Source organism: Rhipicephalus microplus, chromosome 9 (genome assembly GCF_043290135.1).
Source record: "Rhipicephalus microplus isolate Deutch F79 chromosome 9, USDA_Rmic, whole genome shotgun sequence".
Classification (NCBI taxonomy): domain Eukaryota; kingdom Metazoa; phylum Arthropoda; class Arachnida; order Ixodida; family Ixodidae; genus Rhipicephalus; species Rhipicephalus microplus.
The window spans coordinates 6261671-6283569 of record NC_134708.1 but is presented as its reverse complement, the minus strand read 5'-3'; the positions used below and the strand labels follow the sequence as shown (position 1 = coordinate 6283569).

Here is a 21899-nt window from a genome sequence, read left to right as displayed (position 1 = left end):
GAAAGTACCGGTTTCACACCTTTTTGCTTAGTCCACGGTCGCGAGGTCACGACGATGCTCGACGTCATGCTCCTGCCCGACAACTTAGGAATATACCGCACCGATACCGCCAAATTCGCGTAGTGTGCAGAAGAGGCCCGTCAAATTGCTCGTCACCGTATTTAACATCACCAAACCGCAGACGCACGCCGCTACAATTTTCGTCACCGCGAAGTAATTTTCAAGCCCGGTGATGAAGTCTGGGTGTGGACCCCTATCTGACAACGTGGCCGTTCAGAAAAGCTTCTTCGCCGCTACTTCGGCCCTTACAAGGTCGTACGACGTCTCAGCGACGTCACATACGAGGTTCTCCCAGAAGGCACTTCGAGACGTTCCCGTTTCACCCCGCGAACTGAAGTCGTTCACGTTTCACGGCTGAAACCATACTTTTCGCGCTGTGATTCGCCAGTAAGTGACTGACTTTATTCGTCTCTCCCTTACATTCTTTCCTATTTTTCTTATTTCTCATTTAACTATTGGCTCCACAACCATGTTATTCCGCCTTACGCCGTTCATTTTGCTTGCATGGTAATTTTCATCTCATTTTCTTTCTTTTTTTTTTTGCCTTCATGTACAGCATCGAGACGATGCTTCTTGGGAGAGGGGGTAATGCCACCATTGCTGAACGAGCCGCTGTGGCTCATACGCGTTTTGGGCTATGAAGAAGAAGAGAACATTTTCGTTGCTCTGGTTCGGGTGAACTCCTGGCTGCAGGTCTTGTTTTTGCTCACGACATTACGGTGTAGTAATTACTACGCAAATTTAAATGAATTGAAGTACACAAAAAATCACCCTTTCCGGGCGATATAAAAACCCGCAAATAACCTTTGAATTACATGCCATATGTTCTACGACCACGGTGTAGCTTCGACGACAGGCGCTTGCTCGTCCACTTCATTGGGTATTTCGATACGGTGTGTAATACATGACTGTGTTGGCGTAATGGACCACGCGCTAAATGCGTTAAAATAGTTACATCTTGATCCTCAAATACTTCCCTCACCCGCCGCGGTGGTTTAATGGTTACGGTGTTCATATGCTGACCTAAAGGTCGCGGAAACGATTCCCGTCTCCATTTTGATGGAGGCGGAATGATATAGGCAGTGCTTATATTTAGGTGGAACCTCCCAGGCGGTCGAAATTTCAAAAGCTCTCCACTACAGCGCCTTTCGTAATCATATCATGGTTTTGGGATGGATGTGGCACCGAATGGGAGACACGCACTCCGAGCTCGATGCTCCCTTTAACAGTTGGCCGCTGTGTACGTATGCGCCATTTCTGGCTTCGCAGAAACACGCGTGTAGTGGTAAGTCAAAATGGTAGAAAGAAAAGGGAGAAAACACAGAGCATGCCTTTTAGTCGGTAGAACGCGCACTGCGATATCTTGAAAACTCGTAGAATACTCCCATCACGCATGCTGCGTTCGCTGACAGCCTGAATCAGTTCCAGTTCAGCACGCCCACAAAACCACGACGAAGCTGCCTTACAGATGACAGCTGTCATCTACTTGCCATAACGATCAAGTTGCATCCTAGAACCATGCAAAGGTAGACCTGCAATGAGAAAACTAAACGGACTGTGCGTCACCGAAGATTTAGGTTTCCCGACAACTCGTCAAGGCACGTATTGACTAATATCAAGGCACTATGCATTGCATTGGTCACTGCATCGTTTGCACGGACTGCGGATCCACTCACTTTCCGTGGCAAATGTAGGCGTGGACACTTTGTTGGATTCATACTCGCAGCTCTCGTTTTTACACTCGATTCTTGTTCTCAAGCTTAGCAGTGGGTGTTTGACGAAAAATAATTAGTTCATCACAGTAAGTACACGCATCACCGTATCGATGCGCGCAGAGACTCGGCCATGCAGTCGCCTAGCAGACAAGCTTGGCGCGCTTTTTTTTGAGGCTGGTGGTGTCATCTATTGGGTTTCCTAAAAGTATATTTAGAAAACTCTATGGCGTCATTAAAGATGATTTTAACAAAAAGTCCAATAACATAAATAAAAATGTTAATTACATTTTATTTCAACTACAAAAATTAATTGTGGTAGTTCTATGCGTTTTTTGCATGCCGTTTTTACACAATTTTGACAAAATAAAAAAAAAAACGTGTGCGAGCATGCAAGTTTAAGCCGAAGTCAGCCGGAGTCAAAGCTAGAAAAACATCGTTGGTCCCCATGTGCGTCTGCATTTTGCAAGCCGTGCGTCACTTCTGAGGGCACTCGCTTCAGTTTCGATTGTGGTGTGCATCACTGTTTACCGACGGGACAACTGACAAGCGTGAAACGTCCCACGATTATCGACCTCGCAGATCATGTGCGGTACCCTGCGTCGTTCCAGTTCTTCATGAAAACAGCGCCATTTCCGTGAACCGCAGTGGAAGATCGCGAAGATTCCGGAATACAACAACCAGGAACCGCTAACATGGCTAGGGTGATTTCAAGGATTGCTGTACTTTTATCCCGGTGCTGTGCGCCCGCGTGGGGAGTGAGTGCCGCGCGCTTCGGTGGATGTTTACCGAGCGCTAGAGACAACGTGACCCCTTTAGCTCTCCGATCGTTTTCCATTGCAGCAGGTGCTCCGAAAACGACTAGCGCTGTGAACGAGAAAAACGACGAACATGCTGCACCCGCCGAAAGTGCCGAAATGACGGTGGACGATTTCAAGGATCTCGTGACGAGCGAAGAAACGAGACGACGGATTCACTTGATCCTGCTCGAGTACGTGAGCTGTCGCGACACCGTTGGACGCGTGCCTTCTGTGTTGAGCATTAGGGACATGAAGGAACTGCTCAGTATGGGTTCTCCGGTGCAAAGAACGAAGTACTTCAACTACCTCTTCAAGACCGAGATGTCGGCGCGTGCTGTGAGGCGACGCAAGGAGAAACTCAGGCTAGAGCGGATCGCCGCGAAGGAAGAGAAGTTGAAGAGGGCCATCGAAGATGGCTCGATTAACCACATCCAGTATGGTATCGAAAACTCACTTTTTCTTTTCATCCGGGATCAGGCGATGCACAATTACTACAACTACAGACAGGTAGGGGTGCGCGACATCCTCAGTTGTGGTTTACTTTTATTACGCAGTGTCGCACTGCTTACCCCAAAGTTTCATACCTGATGAAAACTTTTCGGCGCGAACTGAAGATATCCGTCTACACCAACTTGCTCAAGCCGAGCTCCCAAAGTTCTTCTCTTGTCTTGATGATGATCCCCTTCTACTACTGGTATTCGTGGCAATAATTACCGAAAAAGTAATATGTAAAATTAAAAAATACGCATCTTTGCCAAACTATATATAGAGTATGTAGTAGTAACTAAACTATAGCTCCTATTTTACTCCCTAGGAGCATTAGCTAAAGTATGCCTTGGTATTGTGATCCCTGTTGTTTAATTTTATTAGGGATGTTGAAGCAACATATTTCCCCTTAATTAGTAGATGAACAAACAATATATACATGTCCTATTTATTATAATAAAGTTCATGATGTGGTTAAGATGCATGAACATCTACAGCATGTATGATCAATAATGTTCCTATAGTGTCATCAAATTCCCTAAAAAAAAAACTGTCTTTTTTCTACCGATGCTCCATCTATGGTCTTTACTACTTGCGATCATACCACTTGCAATCAACATATAAATTTTGGTACTACAGGTCTTTATGACAACAGAATATAAGTTTTTGAGTCACTCAAACTCTTTGCTTCAAGGAGAACACGACAATGACTATCTCACGGCCGAGTGGACAGGACAAATGAAATATATCCCAGTAGCACTGATGAAGGTTCCTATGCATGACCATAGTACAGACTGCTGAAGAGTGTTAAACTTGTGCTTTAGTAAGCAGAGCACACACATTCTCATTCACCCCACTGTCTTTTTGAGACATTCAAAGAAAATGGTTCGAAGCCTCTTTACACATGACAAGTTCCACATGACAGGGTACTAATTACTATGTGTATCAAAGGGCCTTAAACCACCTTTCACACTTGGTAAAAAATATATATATGCAGTGGAAGGCAGACACTGCTGAGACCAGTTCCACCAATATTTCAATTGAACATGTCTAGGAGAGTTCACAAGCAGGGTGCAAAATTGGCAGTTTGTCAAGTGCCTTATCATCATACAGAGTCCCATACTTATTCCCCTCGGAGGCTCGTTTTATAACAGATCCTTCATCACACCATGGTAATGACGGATAGTTACCATAAACCAATAGTGCTGTGTAGGCCAAATGCACTTCTTGCCGGAGGGTGTTGCCATGTGCCAGGCACTGCTAAAAGTACACAGTAGCAACTCTAGCACACGCCAGAATCGCATCAGGATAGAATGGTTGTACTTCGTGATGCGCGCATGACATAGCTTCTTTTCCGTGTGTCAGTAATCATTGTGTAGCTTCTATCATGCTTGTTGGGATGAAAGAAGAATGATATTAAGACATGTGAGAAATTCATGTAACTACGTTCATACTTGAGAAATTCTGAAATTTTTTGCATTGATCGATTCGGCAGGCAAAAAACACTGATATTGAGGACAGTCGATGAGTACTTGGAAAGCTCCTACAGAAACATGGCTTAGTGATATGCGTATAGTAGAGAAACACAAATAACACCATTGCCATTCATACCCTTGTAGCAGCATAACACTACAAATTGTGTTGCAGTGTTTCTCTACCATAAGTGTATCACTAAGCCATCATAAACAAAATAACCCAATTCATCGTGGTACTTGCATTTCTGCAACAATCTAACTGGAATTTGCATTCGTTGCTTATGCAGTCATATCTGATTTAATTAAGTTATTTGGAGCTATGTACTTAGAGCAGGGTGGATTAGGAAACAAATCGGGTTAGGGATATCATAGTTGAAATCAAGAAGAGGAAATGGACATGGGCCAGGCATGTAGCACGTTGAGAGGATAAGCGCTGGTCAATAAAGGTAACTAACTGGATTCCTGGAGAAGGCAAGCGGGTTAGGGGGAGACAGAAAGTTAGGTGGGCAGATGAGATTAAGAAGTTTGCGGGTATAAATTGGCAGCAGCAAGCACAGGACCGAGTTGACTGGCGGAACATTGGAGAGGCCTTTGTCCTGCAGTGGACGTAGTCAGGCTGGTGATGATGATGACTTATTGCTAAAATTATATTTGGCAGAAACCACAATCTTAAGGACTGCTGAGGACAGTAACTGCAATGTTATTGTCTTGGACTGTAATTACTGAACTTGAATAGATGGCGCAAATGTTTAGACAGGAGCGAAGAAGACATGGAAAGTGCACTTTTCCACGTCTTCTTTGCTCCTGTCTAAATATTTACGTCATCAAATCAAGTTCAGCTCTGCACCAACTAGCCCGACAGCAAACGTTATTAGACTGAAATTACCATGGCCAAGGCACCACTTCTGCTAATTGAGTGGTTTGCTGATTGCACATTTTCAACTGTGGTTACAACTTTCGCATCTGCTTGCATTGCACTGATGGCTTGCATGATGTGTTTTCAATTGTTCGTCTTGTTTCGCAGGCCTATGCCACTATGTTTGGGCAAACACTGGTGTTTGACCTAGACTACGAGGAGGAAATGACGCGCCGCGAGGTGACCAACGCCGCCTACCAGTTGCAAGAAGTGTACGCTGTAAACAGGCTCTCTGCGGACCCATTTAATGTGGTGTTCTGTGGTCTGAAAGGCAAGCAGTACAGGAAAAAATTGTACGAGGCCATGCCCCACTTGGACAAGCCTAATTGCCTCATCACGGTCAGTGATAACAGCTACCTTGACATGTTCCCAAAGGAAAAGTTGGTTTATCTGACACCCGATGCAAGGCAGCCACTTCGCTACAGCGACGACGCTATCTACATCATAGGTAGGGCTAAACAAAACTGCCATTTTTTCATAGGAATACTGATTCAAATTTTAACTTAGAACTGCTATGACATGCTTCTTGAATGAAGAAATTAGAGTCTGGGTTTCTTCATGCCACAACCTTGATATGATTATGAGGTTTGCTGTTGTTGGGGCTTTGAAGTAGTTCTGACCACCTAGGGTTTTTTTTTTTATATGCACTTAAATCAAACTGCATGGGTGTTTTTGTATTTTGCCACTATCAAAATGCAGCTGCCACGACCTAGAAATGGAGCATGTCGATAAGCTCACCATCATAGCTCTTTCCCTGCTTGGCTAGCATAGCGGGTCCACGTGCTTCTTGCTTGTAAACATAATCTATTGGTGGACATAAAGGCTCGAAATCGAACAATGAATGCTAGGATAGAGTTGGTGACATCATTTCATTAAAACATATTCCCAAGTTCATGTAACAAGTAGGCTCATGATGATGATGATGAAGGAGCGCTTTGATTGCACCAGAAATAAGCGAAAATGTCGCACAAGTTTTTTTTGTAGCTGTGCTTGTGTGTGGCTACTGCACTCATTACTTAAATTTGGAAGTCACTGTTTCATGACATCACAACTCATCGACTTCCTAGATACCTAAATCATAGTTGGTTTGTTGGAAATATGTCTCATAGTATTGAAGTTACCATTTACGTTTTTCATCTGAAATCTGGGAGGTGTGGACCTTTTGTTACCAGAAAAAAAAAATTGAAGCGAGAAATTTCATGCAAGTTATGCGCACACTATATAGCTCTGGCTGATGAAGCTGTCATGTAAGTGTAGTTTTCAAAGCATGCAGCACAGCCCAATTTTATGGCTAATTTTTGCAGGTGGGATGGTTGACCTTGGCACTCAGCAGCCAATCTCCCTGGCGCGAGCAAAGAGACAAGGAATCACTTTTGCCAGACTTCCTCTGGATGAGTACTTGCCGTGAGTCTTTTTTTTTTTTAGCCTTGTAACTAGGTTTGGGGAATCTCCACAGGGGGCCATTGGTGAGCTAATTAGAGAGCTATACTTATTTTGGCATGTTCAGAATCATTTAACCAATGCCTGTGCCTTTCTGGAGTCTAAGCAATGCAAATTGATCTCATGAAATGCCTCAAAGTACTGTTCCCGCATTATCCTAAGGAACTATGCACGGTCACTTCTCGTTGCTCTTGAAGGCATACCGAATAGCTGATTAGTGAGCCATATTGGCATGTCAGAAGTACAGTGAAGGGTGTTTTCATGCTCTTTCTTTCCTTCTCACATTCTGTCTGGAAACTGACAGGAAGTTAGATGAAGATGCAATCTCAAAATTATTAAAAAGTACATCTACAAAAAATATAAGCATTAAAAAGGACATTTCAAGTAAGTCATAATCACGATGCAGCAATGTTATGCTGAAAATTAAGTGTTTTAAGGTGAAAGCCAGCAAGTTTGGTGAATACAGGTCTACCAACACAATCGATTCCTGGTAGAAGTTGTACCAACACTGTAGTGCCCCCCGTTATGTCTATCTGAAGGAATTGTCGAAGTGTTGTATGTGCAGTTTTATACACGTTGTTTTGTGAAAATTTTAATGTAGCTTGAAAATATTATCTATGTGGACCTTTTCGAAAACATGGTCAGTGGCAGCTGTCGTAGAAATGTCTCAGCCACTCGCGTACTCAGAAAGCTTGTAGGATGAAATGTGTGCGCAAAGGTCAGAAGGTAGTAATCTCAGTCAGTGCATGAAACTGCCATTCTGGTAACTGTGAAATCATCATTCTTAGCTGCTGCTAGCTCAGGACATCCATGACTCAGCAGAATGCTCCCCCATTTTCTACCCTCTCAATGTGGAAAACAACACAAGGCATGTGCAATTTTTGAGACGGTAGTGCAGCTTTGCAGGCCGTACCCCCATCTCTGAAAACTGTGCATTACTACCTGCACGTATCCACATCTGTTATTCCACCACAATGTATTATAAATCTTGTTAATCACCTTTTACAAAAGCCCACTAAACTAAAACACAAACATCCATCCTCTCCTGAACTTCATCTGAATTAGACATTAGCTATTTAGTTCTCCATGCCTTTATGGGAGTGTGGTACAATGATCTCACGGCAATTTTCTTCTCGTATGATTCTGAGTGAGATTAAAGCTGTGCAAGAAACCGAGGACAGGTGGAAGGCATGAACAAGACATTGCGAGTGCACGTTTAAATTAGGAGGAGGTCAGAAAAACATCTGCCGAATATAAACATGGACTGTGAAGTCTGCGAATAAGAAGTTGGTTAATATAAATGTGTTGTATTTGTGAATGATCTGTTTGGGGTTTTCTAGCGAATGACATACACCTGGGTAGATAATTCATCTGTACAGACTTGATTAAAGTAAATTTGCTATGTTTTGTCAAATATTTGAAGCAAGAAAAAAAGATATGCTGTTTTATGTGTTTTATTCAGGGGTGTAAGAGTATTTGAAATTTTGAATATTTTGCGAGTCGTGTTTGCCATTTCATTCGATTTGCACTGGAATTTTACTATTTGAACTTCCCCCCAAAAATTGTACAGTCAACATCTAATTAAAAGTGACTCCTTTAGATTATTAAATGTTTCACCTCATCATATTCTTGTATTGTGGAAAAGCTGTTTTTGGGCTCTGCTAGGGTTGCAAATGTACTGACTCTAGAAAACATTAGTTTCGACAAAAACATGATGGATGTGACAGAGGTAGGGGCTCAGTTAATGCTTTTTTGTACCTGAAATTTAGGCAAAAAGTAAAAAAAAAATCAAACAGAAATTTTCAGCACCCAAAATTTCAAATGTTTTTACATATCAACTTGTTTGAAGTATGCATGTTGATAAGTGTAAAAAATTGCAAATTTCTTATTTACTTCATTGCATCCAATACAGTAGATTTATTGAACGAAACCAGAAGGTACCAGGGACATGTGTTTTATTTAGCATGAGTTCTGTGCAGGGGTGCAGAATACAAGTATCATACCAGTCTTTTGAGAGGCAGCTGTTCCAATCAGCAGCTCCGTTTGAGAGGTTTGCTTTTTCCGATAATTTACTGTAATTCATTATATATATACCTGTCAAATAGAAGTAAAGGAAAATGTAACTTGCTGATACCTAATCACCGGAAAATCTGTTTTAAAACACTAAGGCATACTTTGTCCAGACTTTGCTAGCTTGTCATACCATTTGTGAAATGTAAATGCTCACAAGCTACATGTTGCACACAGTTGGGGTCAGTCAGCGTCCAAGACGCTCGCTCTCAACCACATCACCCGCATACTTCTCGACATGAAGGCGACCAGGAATTGGAACGAGGCATTCAAGTCTATCCCTCGAAGGAAGCTTAAGAGTGCCGAGCAGCTTCAAGCAGAACAACAGTTCCAGGTCACGAAAGAACACAGGAAGCAGAGGTGAGCTGTGGCCCCACTTACCATTGCAACGGTCAACTGTCAGCTTTCTTTTCCTGTTCGTAATCAAATCAGCAAACGTAAAAGAAGGGGAATTTTTGAGCGGCTAATTTTATTATCATTTTTTTGTTAGACACAGCTAATAAAACCAATGGAAAGTCCAGCTAAAAAAAAGCATAGTCGACCTCCAGTGTAGGTGTTGTGCTAGATGACACCCTCCGGCAAAAAGACCACACTTACTAACGCTTCCATGGATAAAAGGAGCACTGACATGAAAATTTTGCACCTTGCTTTTTATGCTGCAATCAGTAGTTAACAACTCATTTATCATGGCTGGGAAATCGTTTGCTCGAGCACACTACGCTTAATTATTTGCAAAGGGCTTTATACCGCGAAGTCGCTGTTTCCGTTTCAGAGAATGCCGAGTAAGACGGGACCCAGAATGTTTTTTGCGTAAACTTAACTGACTACCTGAACACAAAAAACTGTGCACGTGAGCACCGTGTTGGCAGCCTGCAATGAATGCTTCCTCCAAGACTTTGTAATTGGAGTGCCCTCTCAAAAAATGCACTGCTGAGGCAATGACATCAGCCTTTGTACTTCAACGCAAGCCTGCCCCCTCTTTCGGTTGAAAAGGTCTTTGTCCTTGAAAAGGTCTTCTGGTTGCTTACTCAAAAACCAGAGGCATGTTTCACGTGCACGTAAGGTACTGCAACAGGTACTTTAAAATAATTTTAAATATGTTCCAGGCTACATTTTTCGTTGATATCTTGTAGATGATGCGTGCATGTCCACACAAACCGGTCCCACAAGTTATTTCGCCTTCAAAATATTTTGTCAGCACTCCTTTAAAATGCACATAAATTTGTTACTAAGTGGACGAGAGAGTGCCTGGTCTTAAAAGGGCCAAGGAACATTCATCTAGTCATTACTATACCTAAATTAGTTATAAAAGCACTATTTCGTTTCCCCAGCTCGCAGTCCCCTCAACTGTACAGCTGACTTCACTTCAAGGAAACCAATGAAAAGTGTCTGTCATCGACAAAACATGGCGACGCAGTGATGCTTGCAGAGTCGAAGTTGATTAAGATTGGTAGCATCACACCATCTTGATTGTGGTGCCATGAGAACGTTTTCACTGGGATAAGTTGTGTGACATGGTCTGATGGCTCACACGGCTAGCATAGTGAGGGCTAAGCCCCCCAAAACATTGTAAAACACAACCTAAGTCAATCAGTAAGGAAAAATAGGGGTGCTACACTGAGCAAGCGAAGGCAGCCAGAAAGGCAAGAATGCGCACTTGACCAAGCCTGGATGTAATTAAAAGCGGAATTAAGCTAATCACTTGCAGTACTTGCACAGCATACAACTGAGAGCGCTAAAACTGCTGCATTTTTCAAAATAGGTTTCTCTAAATCTATTATTTTAGAGTGAAAAAAAAGCTAACAACACGTTAATGACTTCTCTTAGTGCAACGTCAAACGTTAGTGTTTATGGCAGCCAGTAGTGTCGCATGGTCGCTTAGGAGCCTAAGAAAATTGCGATTTTAATTGGGCGTCATTAATTATGTGCGAATATTGCGCCAAAAAATTTTGGAATCGGCATGTCTAATCCTTACTGAAACAGGGAAAGTTACAAGTTTCCTTTTCTTTCATGACCCCTCTAACTGAATCGGTAGAGCATCAAATGCGTAGCTTCAAGGTTGCGAGTTCAGATCACACCAATTGGGTAATTGTTCGTCCACTGTTAACTCCTTTTAATACGGGTCAGAAATCATTACACTGCAGTTAAAAAACTACGAATGTTGTCTGCTATGCTTCCCTCGGTTTAAGTGCCCGTTGGTTTCGTTTGTATTGTCGAAAACTACTTAGAACAAAAGGAGCGATGGGTTGATTCTCAAAAGATTATGAAAGCAAAGTACGTTAGTCTTGAAACTGAAATACATCTTGCAAATTCCTTGGTTTTTTCCCCCCTGCGGTGGTGGTTTATGTGTGCGAGTTCTGGCCTTTATTAAAAATTGAAGACAAATAAGCAAAAGACAATGTCTCGCATTCGGCGAGCTCGAGTTCATAAGTTTCAGTTGTAAGGGAAATGGCAAAAGTCTGGTCTGCGCAAGTGTAAGATGTTCGTTACAACATAGTCAATACAGTACTCATTTCAAATTGCATCTTCTTAAAAAAAATGGTTATCCTTTGTCAATATCAAAACTGTTTACACCCACAGCACCTCTTCTGTAAACTGAAAGTAAGTGAACTTGCTGTCAGTTTACAAAGAGGGCAAAGCTCTTTTTGGCTGCAATTTTATAACTGCTACTACGATCACGTTTGAAACTAGTTTGTGATGTATTTTTTTCTCCAGGGTGATGAACAAGTTCAACTTGGACAAAGAAGCAATATTCAAGCATTGAATAAAAAGGTTGTAGAGAAAGAAGGAAAATAAATAGGTGCTCAGCAGTTGCTTGCCTTGATTGCAGCTGAACTGTTTGTTATTTTCATTCAGAAAACATACTGAAACTTCCAGGTGTGAAAATGATATTGTCACGTGATTACAGATTGACCACAACGTCTGTTCACAGGAGCAGCACTGGACGTCCAACCAGAACGTTAGAGCACGAGCACACCAACCGTCCTCTTCTTCTTTCACACCATGGCACATACTCGCATTGGCATGGCTAAACCTTGTTCCATGCCTGTGGCATTACCCCCCCCCCCCCCCCTTCGAAAAAAAAAGTACCACCCCGATGACAAATGCCGATTAAAAGTTAAAGTAATCACGTACACGCACAAAGACGCATGATGAAGCAGTGTCAGGTGGCTCGGGGGTAGTATGGCTTCATCCGTGACACATGAACAATGTCAGCCTGCTGGGAAGATCGAGATCGCTTAGCTGTGTCTTCTAGAAGAATTTCGTAGTTGACATCTGTGAGGCGCCGTAGTACTCTATAAGGACCGAAGTAGCGGTGAAGTAACTTTTCCGAGCGGCCCCTTTGGCGAACGGGGATCCATAGCCAGACCAGATCACCGGGTTGGTAAATAACATGGCGATGACGGGAGTTGTACCTCTGCGAGTTGATTCGTTGTTGTTTTCGGATCCGCTCGAGTGCAAGCTGGCGGGCCGCGTCGGCGAGCCGGATAAAGTCGTTCGCATCAGTAGGAATATCGGTCATGTCAGGCAAGAGCATGGCATCAAGCATCGTAATTGCTTCTCGGCCGTGAAGCAACCGGAAGGGAGTGAAACCTGTAGTCTCTTGAACCGCAGTGTTGTAAGCGAACGTTACGTATGGCAAAATTGCATCCCAGTTTTTGTGATCGCGGTCGACGTACATAGATAGCATGTCAGCGAGCGTCTTGTTTAATCTCTCCGTCAGACCATTGGTTTGTGGATGGTATGCGGTCGTTTTGCGATGAGCTGTTCCACTAAGTCTTGTAACGTATTGCATCAATTGGGCTGTAAAGACTGTTCCACGGTCAGTGATAAGAACTGTTGGCGTTCCATGGCGGAGGACGATGTTGTTGATGAAAAAATACGCAATCTCATTGGCGGTGCCTCGTTGTAGGGCTTTCGTTTTGCAGTACCTGGTTAAATAGTCAGTAGCGACTACAACCCAGCGGTTGCCATCATGGGACTTCGGGAAGGGCCCAAGCAAGTCCATGCCGATTCGTTCAAACGGTTGTGACGGGGGTGCAACAGGCTGCAATAAACCAGCAGGGCACACAGGTGGGGCTTTACGGCGCTGGCAATGATTGCACGTTTTAACGTAATGCTTGACATCCTGGGTGAGCTTTGGCCAGTAGTAGCGAGTCCGAATCCGGGCAAGGGTACGTGCGAATCCTAGGTGGCCGGAGGAAGGCTCGTCGTGGCAGGCAGATAAAATGTCAGCACGTAGCCCTGGTGGAACGACGAGGAGGTATTCAGTCGCATAAGGTTCGAAGTTCTTTTTGTAGACGATGTCGTTGCGGAGACAAAATGACCCTGAACGTGCGAATGCCAATGGTGGACTCGAGCTGTGACCTTGAAGGTATTTGATAAGTTGTCGGATCTCTGAATCATTCCACTGTTGTTGGGCCAAGTCAGATTCACTGACTGCACAAAGAAAATGGCGATCGGTATCATCGTCACTCGATGTCGTCGCGAGGGGTGCGCGCGAAAGGCAATCAGCATCAGTGTGCCTGCGGCCCGACTTGTAGACGACTGTAACCTCAAACTCTTGAAGACGTAAGCTCCACCTCGCGAGGCGCCCTGAAGGGTCCTTGAGAATGGCCAGCCAACAGAGGGCATGATGGTCCGTAACTACTCTGAATGGACGGCCATACAGATACGGTCGGAACTTTGTTATCGCCCAAATAACAGCAAGACATTCCTTCTCCGTGATTGAGTAGTTAGTTTCCGCAGATGACAGAATGCGACTAGCATAAGCGATTGGACGTTCAGCGCCGTCTTGCCACTGGATGAGCACTGCACCAAGACCGATGTTGCTTGCGTCAGTGTGAAGTTCGGTGGCGGCATGTTCATCAAAGTGCCCTAGTAAGGGTTCACTCTGAAGGCACTGTTGAAGCTTGGAAAAAGCGGCTCTCTGCTCTGGACCCCACACAAAAGGAGTATCCTCCTTCGCTAAACGGGTAAAGGGTTCAGCGATGTAGGCAAAGCTCTGGACAAAGCGCCTGTAGTAGGTGCAGAGACCCAAAAATCGGCGCAAATCCCGTTTGTTCGAAGGTGGAGGAAATGCAGCAACGGCCATGGTCTTTTCTGGGTCTGGTCTAATGCCATCGTGACTGATTAGGTGGCTGAGGAACTTTAGTTCTTCGTAGCCGAAATGACACTTCTCCGGTTTTAGCGATAGGCCTGCGGATCGAATAGCGACGAAGACGGACTGAAGTCGTTGTAAATGTTGCTCAAATGTTTTGGAAAAAACAACGACGTCGTCTAAATACACGAGGCAGGATTCCCACTTCAGACCGGACAGGACAGTGTCCATCATCCTTTGGAACGTTGCCGGTGCCGAGCACAATCCAAATGGTAACACTTTGAATTCGTAGAGGCCATCGGGAGTTATTTATTTATTTATTTATTAGAATACCCTCAGGGCCCGTAGGGCATTACAGAGGGGGTGGGAACAACATTTTATAACACACAAGAAAAAAAGACAAAAAAAAGAAACAAGTGTCAGATGCGCAAATAACGAAGGCAACATAAATCAACTAAAAATGTATAAGTAAGAATTCAAGCACATACAAGACAAAGGTAGATAATGGAAACTGCGTATAGTTACAATTATGTTACAATTACAATTATGTTAGTTACAATTACAATTACAGTTATGAATGCTGTTTTTTCCCTGTCGCGTTCATCGACCTCGATCTGCCAGTAGCCGCTGCGTAAATCCATTGAGGAAAAATATCGGGCATGTCGAAGTCGATTCAGTGAATCATCTATGCGTGGGAGAGGGTAGACGTCTCTCTTCGTCACTTTGTTGAGCTTCCGGTAATCGACGCAAAATCGAAGAGTGCCGTCTTTCTTTTGAACAAGTACGACGGGTGACGCCCATGGACTGTTCGAGGGTTGGATGACGTCGTCGTCGAGCATCTGTTTCACTTGAAAACGTATTGCCTCTTGTTCTTTTTGCGACACGCGGTAGGCGTGCTGTCGTACAGGCCGTTCGGTAGGGTCCGTTATAATGCGGTGCTTCACGGTTGGGGTCTGCTTGATTTTAGAGGTGGACGCAAAGCAGTCACTATACGTACGTAAAATCATGCGTATCTGCTGCTGCTACGCAGAGGATAGCTGGCAATTCACGTCAACTGTACTGGCTAATACAGTGTTACCTTCGGCAGCGGTGGCAATCGGAGTGATAGTGGAACATTCTTCGTCATCAATGGCTTCAAAGTTCGCGATCACTGTTCGCTTTGCCAAGTGTTGGTACTGGCCGCCGAAATTCGTGATCAGAAGCTGAGTCCTCCGATGTTTCAGTTGGACGATAGCACGCGCGACACAAATCTGCCGAGCCAAGAGCATCGAGAGGTTAGTTTCCGCGATGCCACTACTCTTGTTGTCACAGTCCCTCTCCACAGTTACCAACATACTGGCTCGCGGCGGAAGTGCGATGGTGTCGTCAGCAATTCGAAGTGTTGTGGTCGGCGCAACTGCATCCTTTCGTAAGGCTGTATGCTCGTTAGATAACGTTATGAGCAGGTCGCGAAGGTTAATAATGGCTCCATGCTCGCGGAGAAAATCTATTCCGAGAATCGCGCAATACAACGAAGGAAACAATGTACGTCGACTCACAAATTCGGAGGCGGGCAGTGCACATTCCTAGTGGTGTCAATAGGTGACCTCCCGCAGTCCGGAGGTTGGTTCCATGTCCCCAAGGTGTCGTTACCTTTCTTAGCTGTGCAGCAAGGTCAGCGCTCATAACAGAATAATCGGCACCCGTATCTACCAGAGCGGTCAGCGGGTGGTTGTCGACAAGGACACAGATACGAGCAGACACGTTTGTCGTCGATGGCACACGTCGGTGAAAGAATGTCGTCGGATGTCGGCAGGCAGATCGGGGGAGGGTCTTGTAACGGTCGATCAACAGCGGCCTCACCCCCAGAGGTCGCTGTTCTTAGTTTCCCCGGCGCGGGCTTGTGGATCTAGGCGATCTTCCTGCAAGGACGTCCGCAAAGGTCGATTGTTGGCCAGGTGACGTGGAACGCCGTGGAGACGGTGAGCGGGATTGGCGACGCGGAAGGGTTGAGGATCGTTGGCTTGCCAAATATTCGGCGATAGCACGGGGCCGCTCACCATCTCTGGGTCGACGAGCATCCGGACGAAAGCCAGGAAGACCCATGTGCCTGTAGGCGCACTCACGGTAGATGTGACCTGGTTCACCACAGTGATAACATAGAGGCCGGTTGTCGGGAGCACGCCATACACTGGATTTCCGTGTAAGGGGTGGGTTGCCGTACTGCGGTGGTCCTGAGTAGAATGACGGCGCTGTCTGCAGGGTGGACGGACGGGACGGATAGCCAACAGCCGGTGCAGAAGTACGTAGTGCTTCCGCGTACGTTAATAGAGGAGCTTCGGCTGGACGCGGGGCCGTCATAGGTTGGACTTCGGCTGCACGCAGAGTCGTCATGGGGTGCACCCACCAGCTTCCGGACCTCTTCGCGAACGACATCCGTTAGAGCAGCAACATGGGGCAGAGAAGACACCACGTGCAGCTTTTGCAGCTCCTCGCGCACAATACTGCGCACGAGCTCCGTCAGGTCTTTTATAGTCGTGACGTCAGGTGTTGGCAGGGCCGACGACACTGACGAAAGACTGCCAGGACGCTCATACTGCTACGAATGCTGCCTTAGCATTCTTTCCATTGTCGTGGCTTCGCGGAGGAAATCCTCTACAGTGCTGGGAGGGTTCCGCACTAGTCCCGCAAACAGCTGTTCTTTCACTCCCCGCATTAGGAGGCGCACCTTCTTCTCTTCGGTCATTGAGGAGTCGGCTCGCCTGAACAGCCGCGACATGTCCTCAACGAACATGGCAACACTCGTTCGGACGCTGGTTTCGGGAATTGAGGAGCCGTTCCGCTTGTTCCTTTCGGTCAGAGCTTCGGAAGGTATTTCGCAACTGGTTGCAAAACTCTGGCCAGGTTGTCATAGTGGCTTCATGGTTTTCGAACCAAGTGCGCGCAGAGTCCTCGAGATAAAAGTAGACATACCGAAGCTTTCGCTGCTCGTTCCACTCGTTGACGCTGCCGCAACGGTTGTAGTCGTCAAGCCAGTCGTCGACGTCCTCGTAAGGGTCACCGTGGAACGGCTTCGGAGTTCGCGGGACGTTGAAGAACCATGGAGGAGGCAGCATTGATGTTTTTTGGGTTTGCGTTCCCGTACTGGCCATAGTACTGCCGAGTTGTGGAAATGGTCCGAATTCAGGAGGTAGGCCTAGTTGTCGCCTGCTACCCCATAGGTCAGCTGGTTCTTCCAAGTCGCGACTAGTGTCGGGACCTTGCTGCTGATTGCAGTGCATACAACACTACCCAGCACCTCCACCAGAAAATGTCACGTGATTACAGAACGACCACGTCTGTTCACAGGAGCAGCACTGGACGTCGAGCGGAACCGAACGTTAGAGCACGAGCACACCAACCGTGCTCTTCTTCTTTCACACCATGGCACATACTCGCATTGGCATGGCTAAACCTCGTTCCATGCCTGTGGCAATATTGTTTGAAGTTGAAGTCTAGCACTGATACCAGATTTCCGACACATTTTTTATTGATCGAAAGGAAAGTGCTTTTAAACCATGGAGAAAATGCTGGTAGTAATGGCAAGTGTTGCAGCAACCTAAATAATTTTCAACACGTACTGGTATAAACCAGTTTTGTTTTAAACATACAGAAAGTGGGAGTGTCATGACATCATTGTGCACTGGCTTGATGATGATGACGTAATGGTGTTTTGTGGCGCAAGGGCCAAGGCTGGAAAGAGCGCTTTGTCAATTTATGTTGGAATGTCGATGAATCATGAGTAATAATGTGTTAATGATATCGTGGCTGTAAAAAGACCTAAAAGAGATATATACAACAAATGGAGGTTCGGTGCATGTACTGGGGTGGGCGATGAGCTACATTTCCAGGTGGTAGGAGGTTAAAATAGATTAGAGGTAGTTGACAAGAGATTAAAAATTGCGATGTTTCGTGGAAATGGCACTAATGCCTCGACAGCATCCTTGCTTGACCTCAAGGGCTTGGAGACATGCGCCTCTTAAGCCTATCGCAGCAGCAGCCTCTCCTAAGAGGCTGAACTACGACACTGTTGGGGCAATAACACGGAGTGTTCGATAATAATTTAAAAAGCCAAGAATCGAGCCTGTGTTGAATAAGGGGTCTGAGCCAAGGAATAGCACTGAGTGTAGTTGTATATTCTGTTTATACGCCAGTGGAAAGTGCTTTCTTCTTAGTGTGTCAAGTCTCCGGCATTCCAATAATGTGTGAAGGACTGTTAGTGTCTCGCCACACTCAGGATTACTGCCAAGGAGCAGGTAGGTGTGCGTATCGTATGTATGGCCTATTCTTAGCCAGCAGAGCATGACTTCAGTGCGTTGCACTTAACTACAAGGAGGTCATTTTCCCATCTGTGCTTTGATTAGGTGAAGTTTGTTCGAAGCCCTAGCATCCCACAATCGCTGCCAGTAGTCACTCACCTTTCTGCACACAAATGTTTTAAGATCTAAGGCAGGAAGACCTATAGAAAGGTTTCTAGATTCTGTTCCTATGGTAGTAGCCATTCTGTCAGCAAGCACATTGCCTTCAATGTCCCTATGGCCTGAAACCCAGCATATTATTACATGTTGTTCTGCTAGATACACTTTGCGCAGAGCTGAAACGAGTTAGACAAAATCGGATTTTTGTCCGTTTTTAGTGATTTCAAAGCTTTGACAACACTAAGCGAGCCTGTATAGATAACCGCCTTCTGGAGCTTCATACTATAAATATACCTTAATTGTGCACTGGCTACTGCCTCACCTAAGAGGAGATGCTACTCCAAAAATGCAAGTTTTTTTAAAACTACATATTTGTTTTACTTCCTCTAGCTTTTTTTTTTCACTCTCAACGCTAAAAAATTTAGGTTTTAATTAAACCCAAAGCAGGTTAAAATCACTTTTAATAAGAACAAGGCTCTTTAAGAAGGCCCTGCAACGCTTTGTAAAGTAGCTATGGAATGAATTCACTAAAGGAGCTAATCGCCTCACAAATTCACCACCGCCAAAATTTTTAGAATCCGCCCAGTACGAGCAGAGTTAAAAAGATTTGTCGCACAGTGCAATCGCATTCTCTTCTGTTGTCCAGACAAAAGTGTTGGGAGCTAAGCAGAAAGGAATGGCACAGGGAAAGAAAAGCCATGTGCCCCTCAAGAGCTAGCGCAATTTCTTTCTTTTTTTTTTTTCCTTTGAATACGCGGCTTTTCAGTGTGATCGCACAGACGCGCGGACAAGTTGCGGCCTCCCGCAGTGGCCCCCTCTAATCCTCTAATGACTGAGCATGCCATGCTCAAATAAGCCAATAGATGATACAATGGCTGTGACGACTGACTTTTGAGCTAGTAGCATAATTTGTCGAGAGAAGAGAAAGCTATTTCTAGCAATGTATTGTGAATTTCAGGTCGCGTGCCATGCTATAATATTTGCCTCGCATGTTCTCAGGAGCCTAGACTACCAATTGGCAGAGTTTTCTGACCGTGCTCAACAAGTATTGCAAGGCACTTTTAAGAGCTCTAGACAATTAGCACTAAAGAGAGCTCATTGCCTGGAGTCCCCTGGAAATTGCCACCTGGCTGCTTGCCATTGCATGAGGTGTTCCCCCAAAGCCACATACTCAATATAACCATGATTTCAAAGTTCTCATGATGGAAGAAATCATTCATATCTTTGCCATATAGATGTGCTTTTATTTCTACCCTTAAAATGTGTTTTTCTCAAGATGCAATTTTGGTCAACTTCCTGAATTTGGACATCATGTTTTTGATACTTCTGATGACTAGATTGTGATGAAATCTTAACATATTCATTAACGGAGAAAAATTATTTCCTTTAAAATGTGTTATCACGTATACAAGTATAATAAACTCAAAGCAATTATTATGGGCTGCACATTTTAAGAATTATTACATCACACTTTTTCTTGTTCATTAAAATGTCAAACACTTTTTTGTTAGTAATTTGAGTTGTACAGGTAATGTACAGCAATATGAGCCATTAACGGCTGATAACCATAAAAATTTAAAGGCTGAATAAGCGTGTCCAAGATGAGCTATATTTTATAAACTGTCATGATACAAAACGAAAACTGTGCAACTTACTATAAAAATAATAACACATTAGAACTCAGCATGAAAGCCTATGTTAACAGAAAAAAGTTCATTGCTCTAGGCTACAGATTAAAGCACTTTTTTTTTTAATATCATTCCCCTGCATCCACAGTAGCATCCACAATGTCATGCGAGCATCACCAGCAATGTTGCTGTGTCAAAGGAAGGTGGAAACCGTAGTTTCCTGTGCCAGGCTAGCGCATCCGTGATCATGTGATACAGTTCTTATGCACACCGATTTGCCACTGCACTACATTGGTTCTGCAATTGAAATGCACTACGAGCACTTTGACATGTGCAAGGAGCACTGCCTTGTGCTAGCTGTGCACTTTTCCAGCATTTAGGCTTAACCTTACAACTGGTGTTCGGCAGTTTGACAGGCATGATTTCTTTTGCGAAAAATGAAACAGGCCTTTGCACATCCAGCACCTCATTCTGCATGAACGCAATGCTCACAATGTGCATTCCTGACGATGGCACTGTATGGTTAGCCAGTGCAGCGCCGCCTGTATTTTATCAATGCCAGCCAGGTGAGGCCAGTTCAGCCGTCCACCACCGTCTCCTCTAGCCCTTTCCTGCTCTTGTCCGTTGCCTAGCCTTCGGGTGTACTTTGCGGTCATGGGGGGAAGAGGATGGCTCATGGAGTGCCTTACGATTGAAATATAAAATAATTTTTCATTCAGTCGTGTACAGATCTGAGGGGCAGCGTCTTGCATTCCTCGTGTTGACAATAATATCGCTCATGCTGGCTTTATATCAGATACAGTGCTTAGAGATAGCTTGTTGCTGTTCGTGGCACTACACGGGCAACCAATGGGGAATCGTCACAGCAACGCTACTGCATGTGCTGCGCATTGATGTGGAGGCAGCATTCCTTCGAACCAAATCCGACAGATGCAAGATATTGTAGAGGGACACGCAACTATTGCATCTCCCTGGGAAAGCGCTCTAATGCACCTGTGATGCAAGCAGCCCTACCTCTCATGCGGCTTCGCATCATGACCACACTCTGAACTAAGGCGGACTGACGGCTCCCGTTGAAGAGCATAGCATGTGTTTGTACTGGCACTGAAAGAAATGAAGGAGGCGTTGGCCAGTATTTTACATGACTCACAGAGCAGTGCAGAAAGAGAGAAGGGGAGGAGAAGTCACCTGTCTATGTCTTGTTATTTCACATCAACAGCGATGGCCTTTTAGATTAAAGACCACTGACCAAAGCTGCGGTAGCCTTAGTAGTTTGGTTGCACATATCCAGAAGAGTTTTTGTACACACTCTCCTCGCCCTTACTGCAGATTTTCTTCATGCTAAAATTACACGACTTAAGAGCTTAAGTTAGGGGCACTGAAGCACTCAGGAGGTTCTCCAAGCCAAAAAATTTGACAACTCCTACCACAGAGCTTCAGTATGTAGATGAATTGTTCCGACAGTTGTGTTATCCACATTAGTAACTCAAAAAAATATGCGGCACTTTTGCAGAACTATAAAGCTCCCGTAACGTCACTTTATCCCAGAAGAAATGGTTGTGGCATTTATAGCATGGACTGAATGCCACCATGGAATGCGAGCTTTCAAAACTACACAACTGCAAGAAAATTCAGGATTATCCAAGGAAATTTTTTTCTGCAATGTCATCATCAAAATATCTTCTTTAAAAAGGTCATGAATCACCCCCACCCCAAGAGTTTTGTGGAAAAATGTATCTTGCTGATAGCAGACACTGCTTGGAACATTTTAGCCA

The 21899-nt window shown here is 44.7% G+C and overlaps 1 protein-coding gene across 1 annotated transcript; it reads left to right on the top strand.

Moving 5' to 3' along the window:
* The first annotated feature begins 2191 nt into the window (after nucleotides 1-2191).
* LOC119163380 (mitochondrial ribonuclease P protein 1 homolog) lies at nucleotides 2192-11788 on the top strand. Its single transcript, XM_037415362.2, has 5 exons — nucleotides 2192-3079; nucleotides 5558-5897; nucleotides 6754-6853; nucleotides 9137-9319; nucleotides 11675-11788. Exons 1-5 carry the CDS (start codon nucleotides 2468-2470, stop codon nucleotides 11721-11723), a joined length of 1284 nt encoding a protein of 427 aa, XP_037271259.2. The 5' UTR covers nucleotides 2192-2467; the 3' UTR covers nucleotides 11724-11788.
* Nucleotides 11789-21899: the final 10111 nt, after the last annotated feature.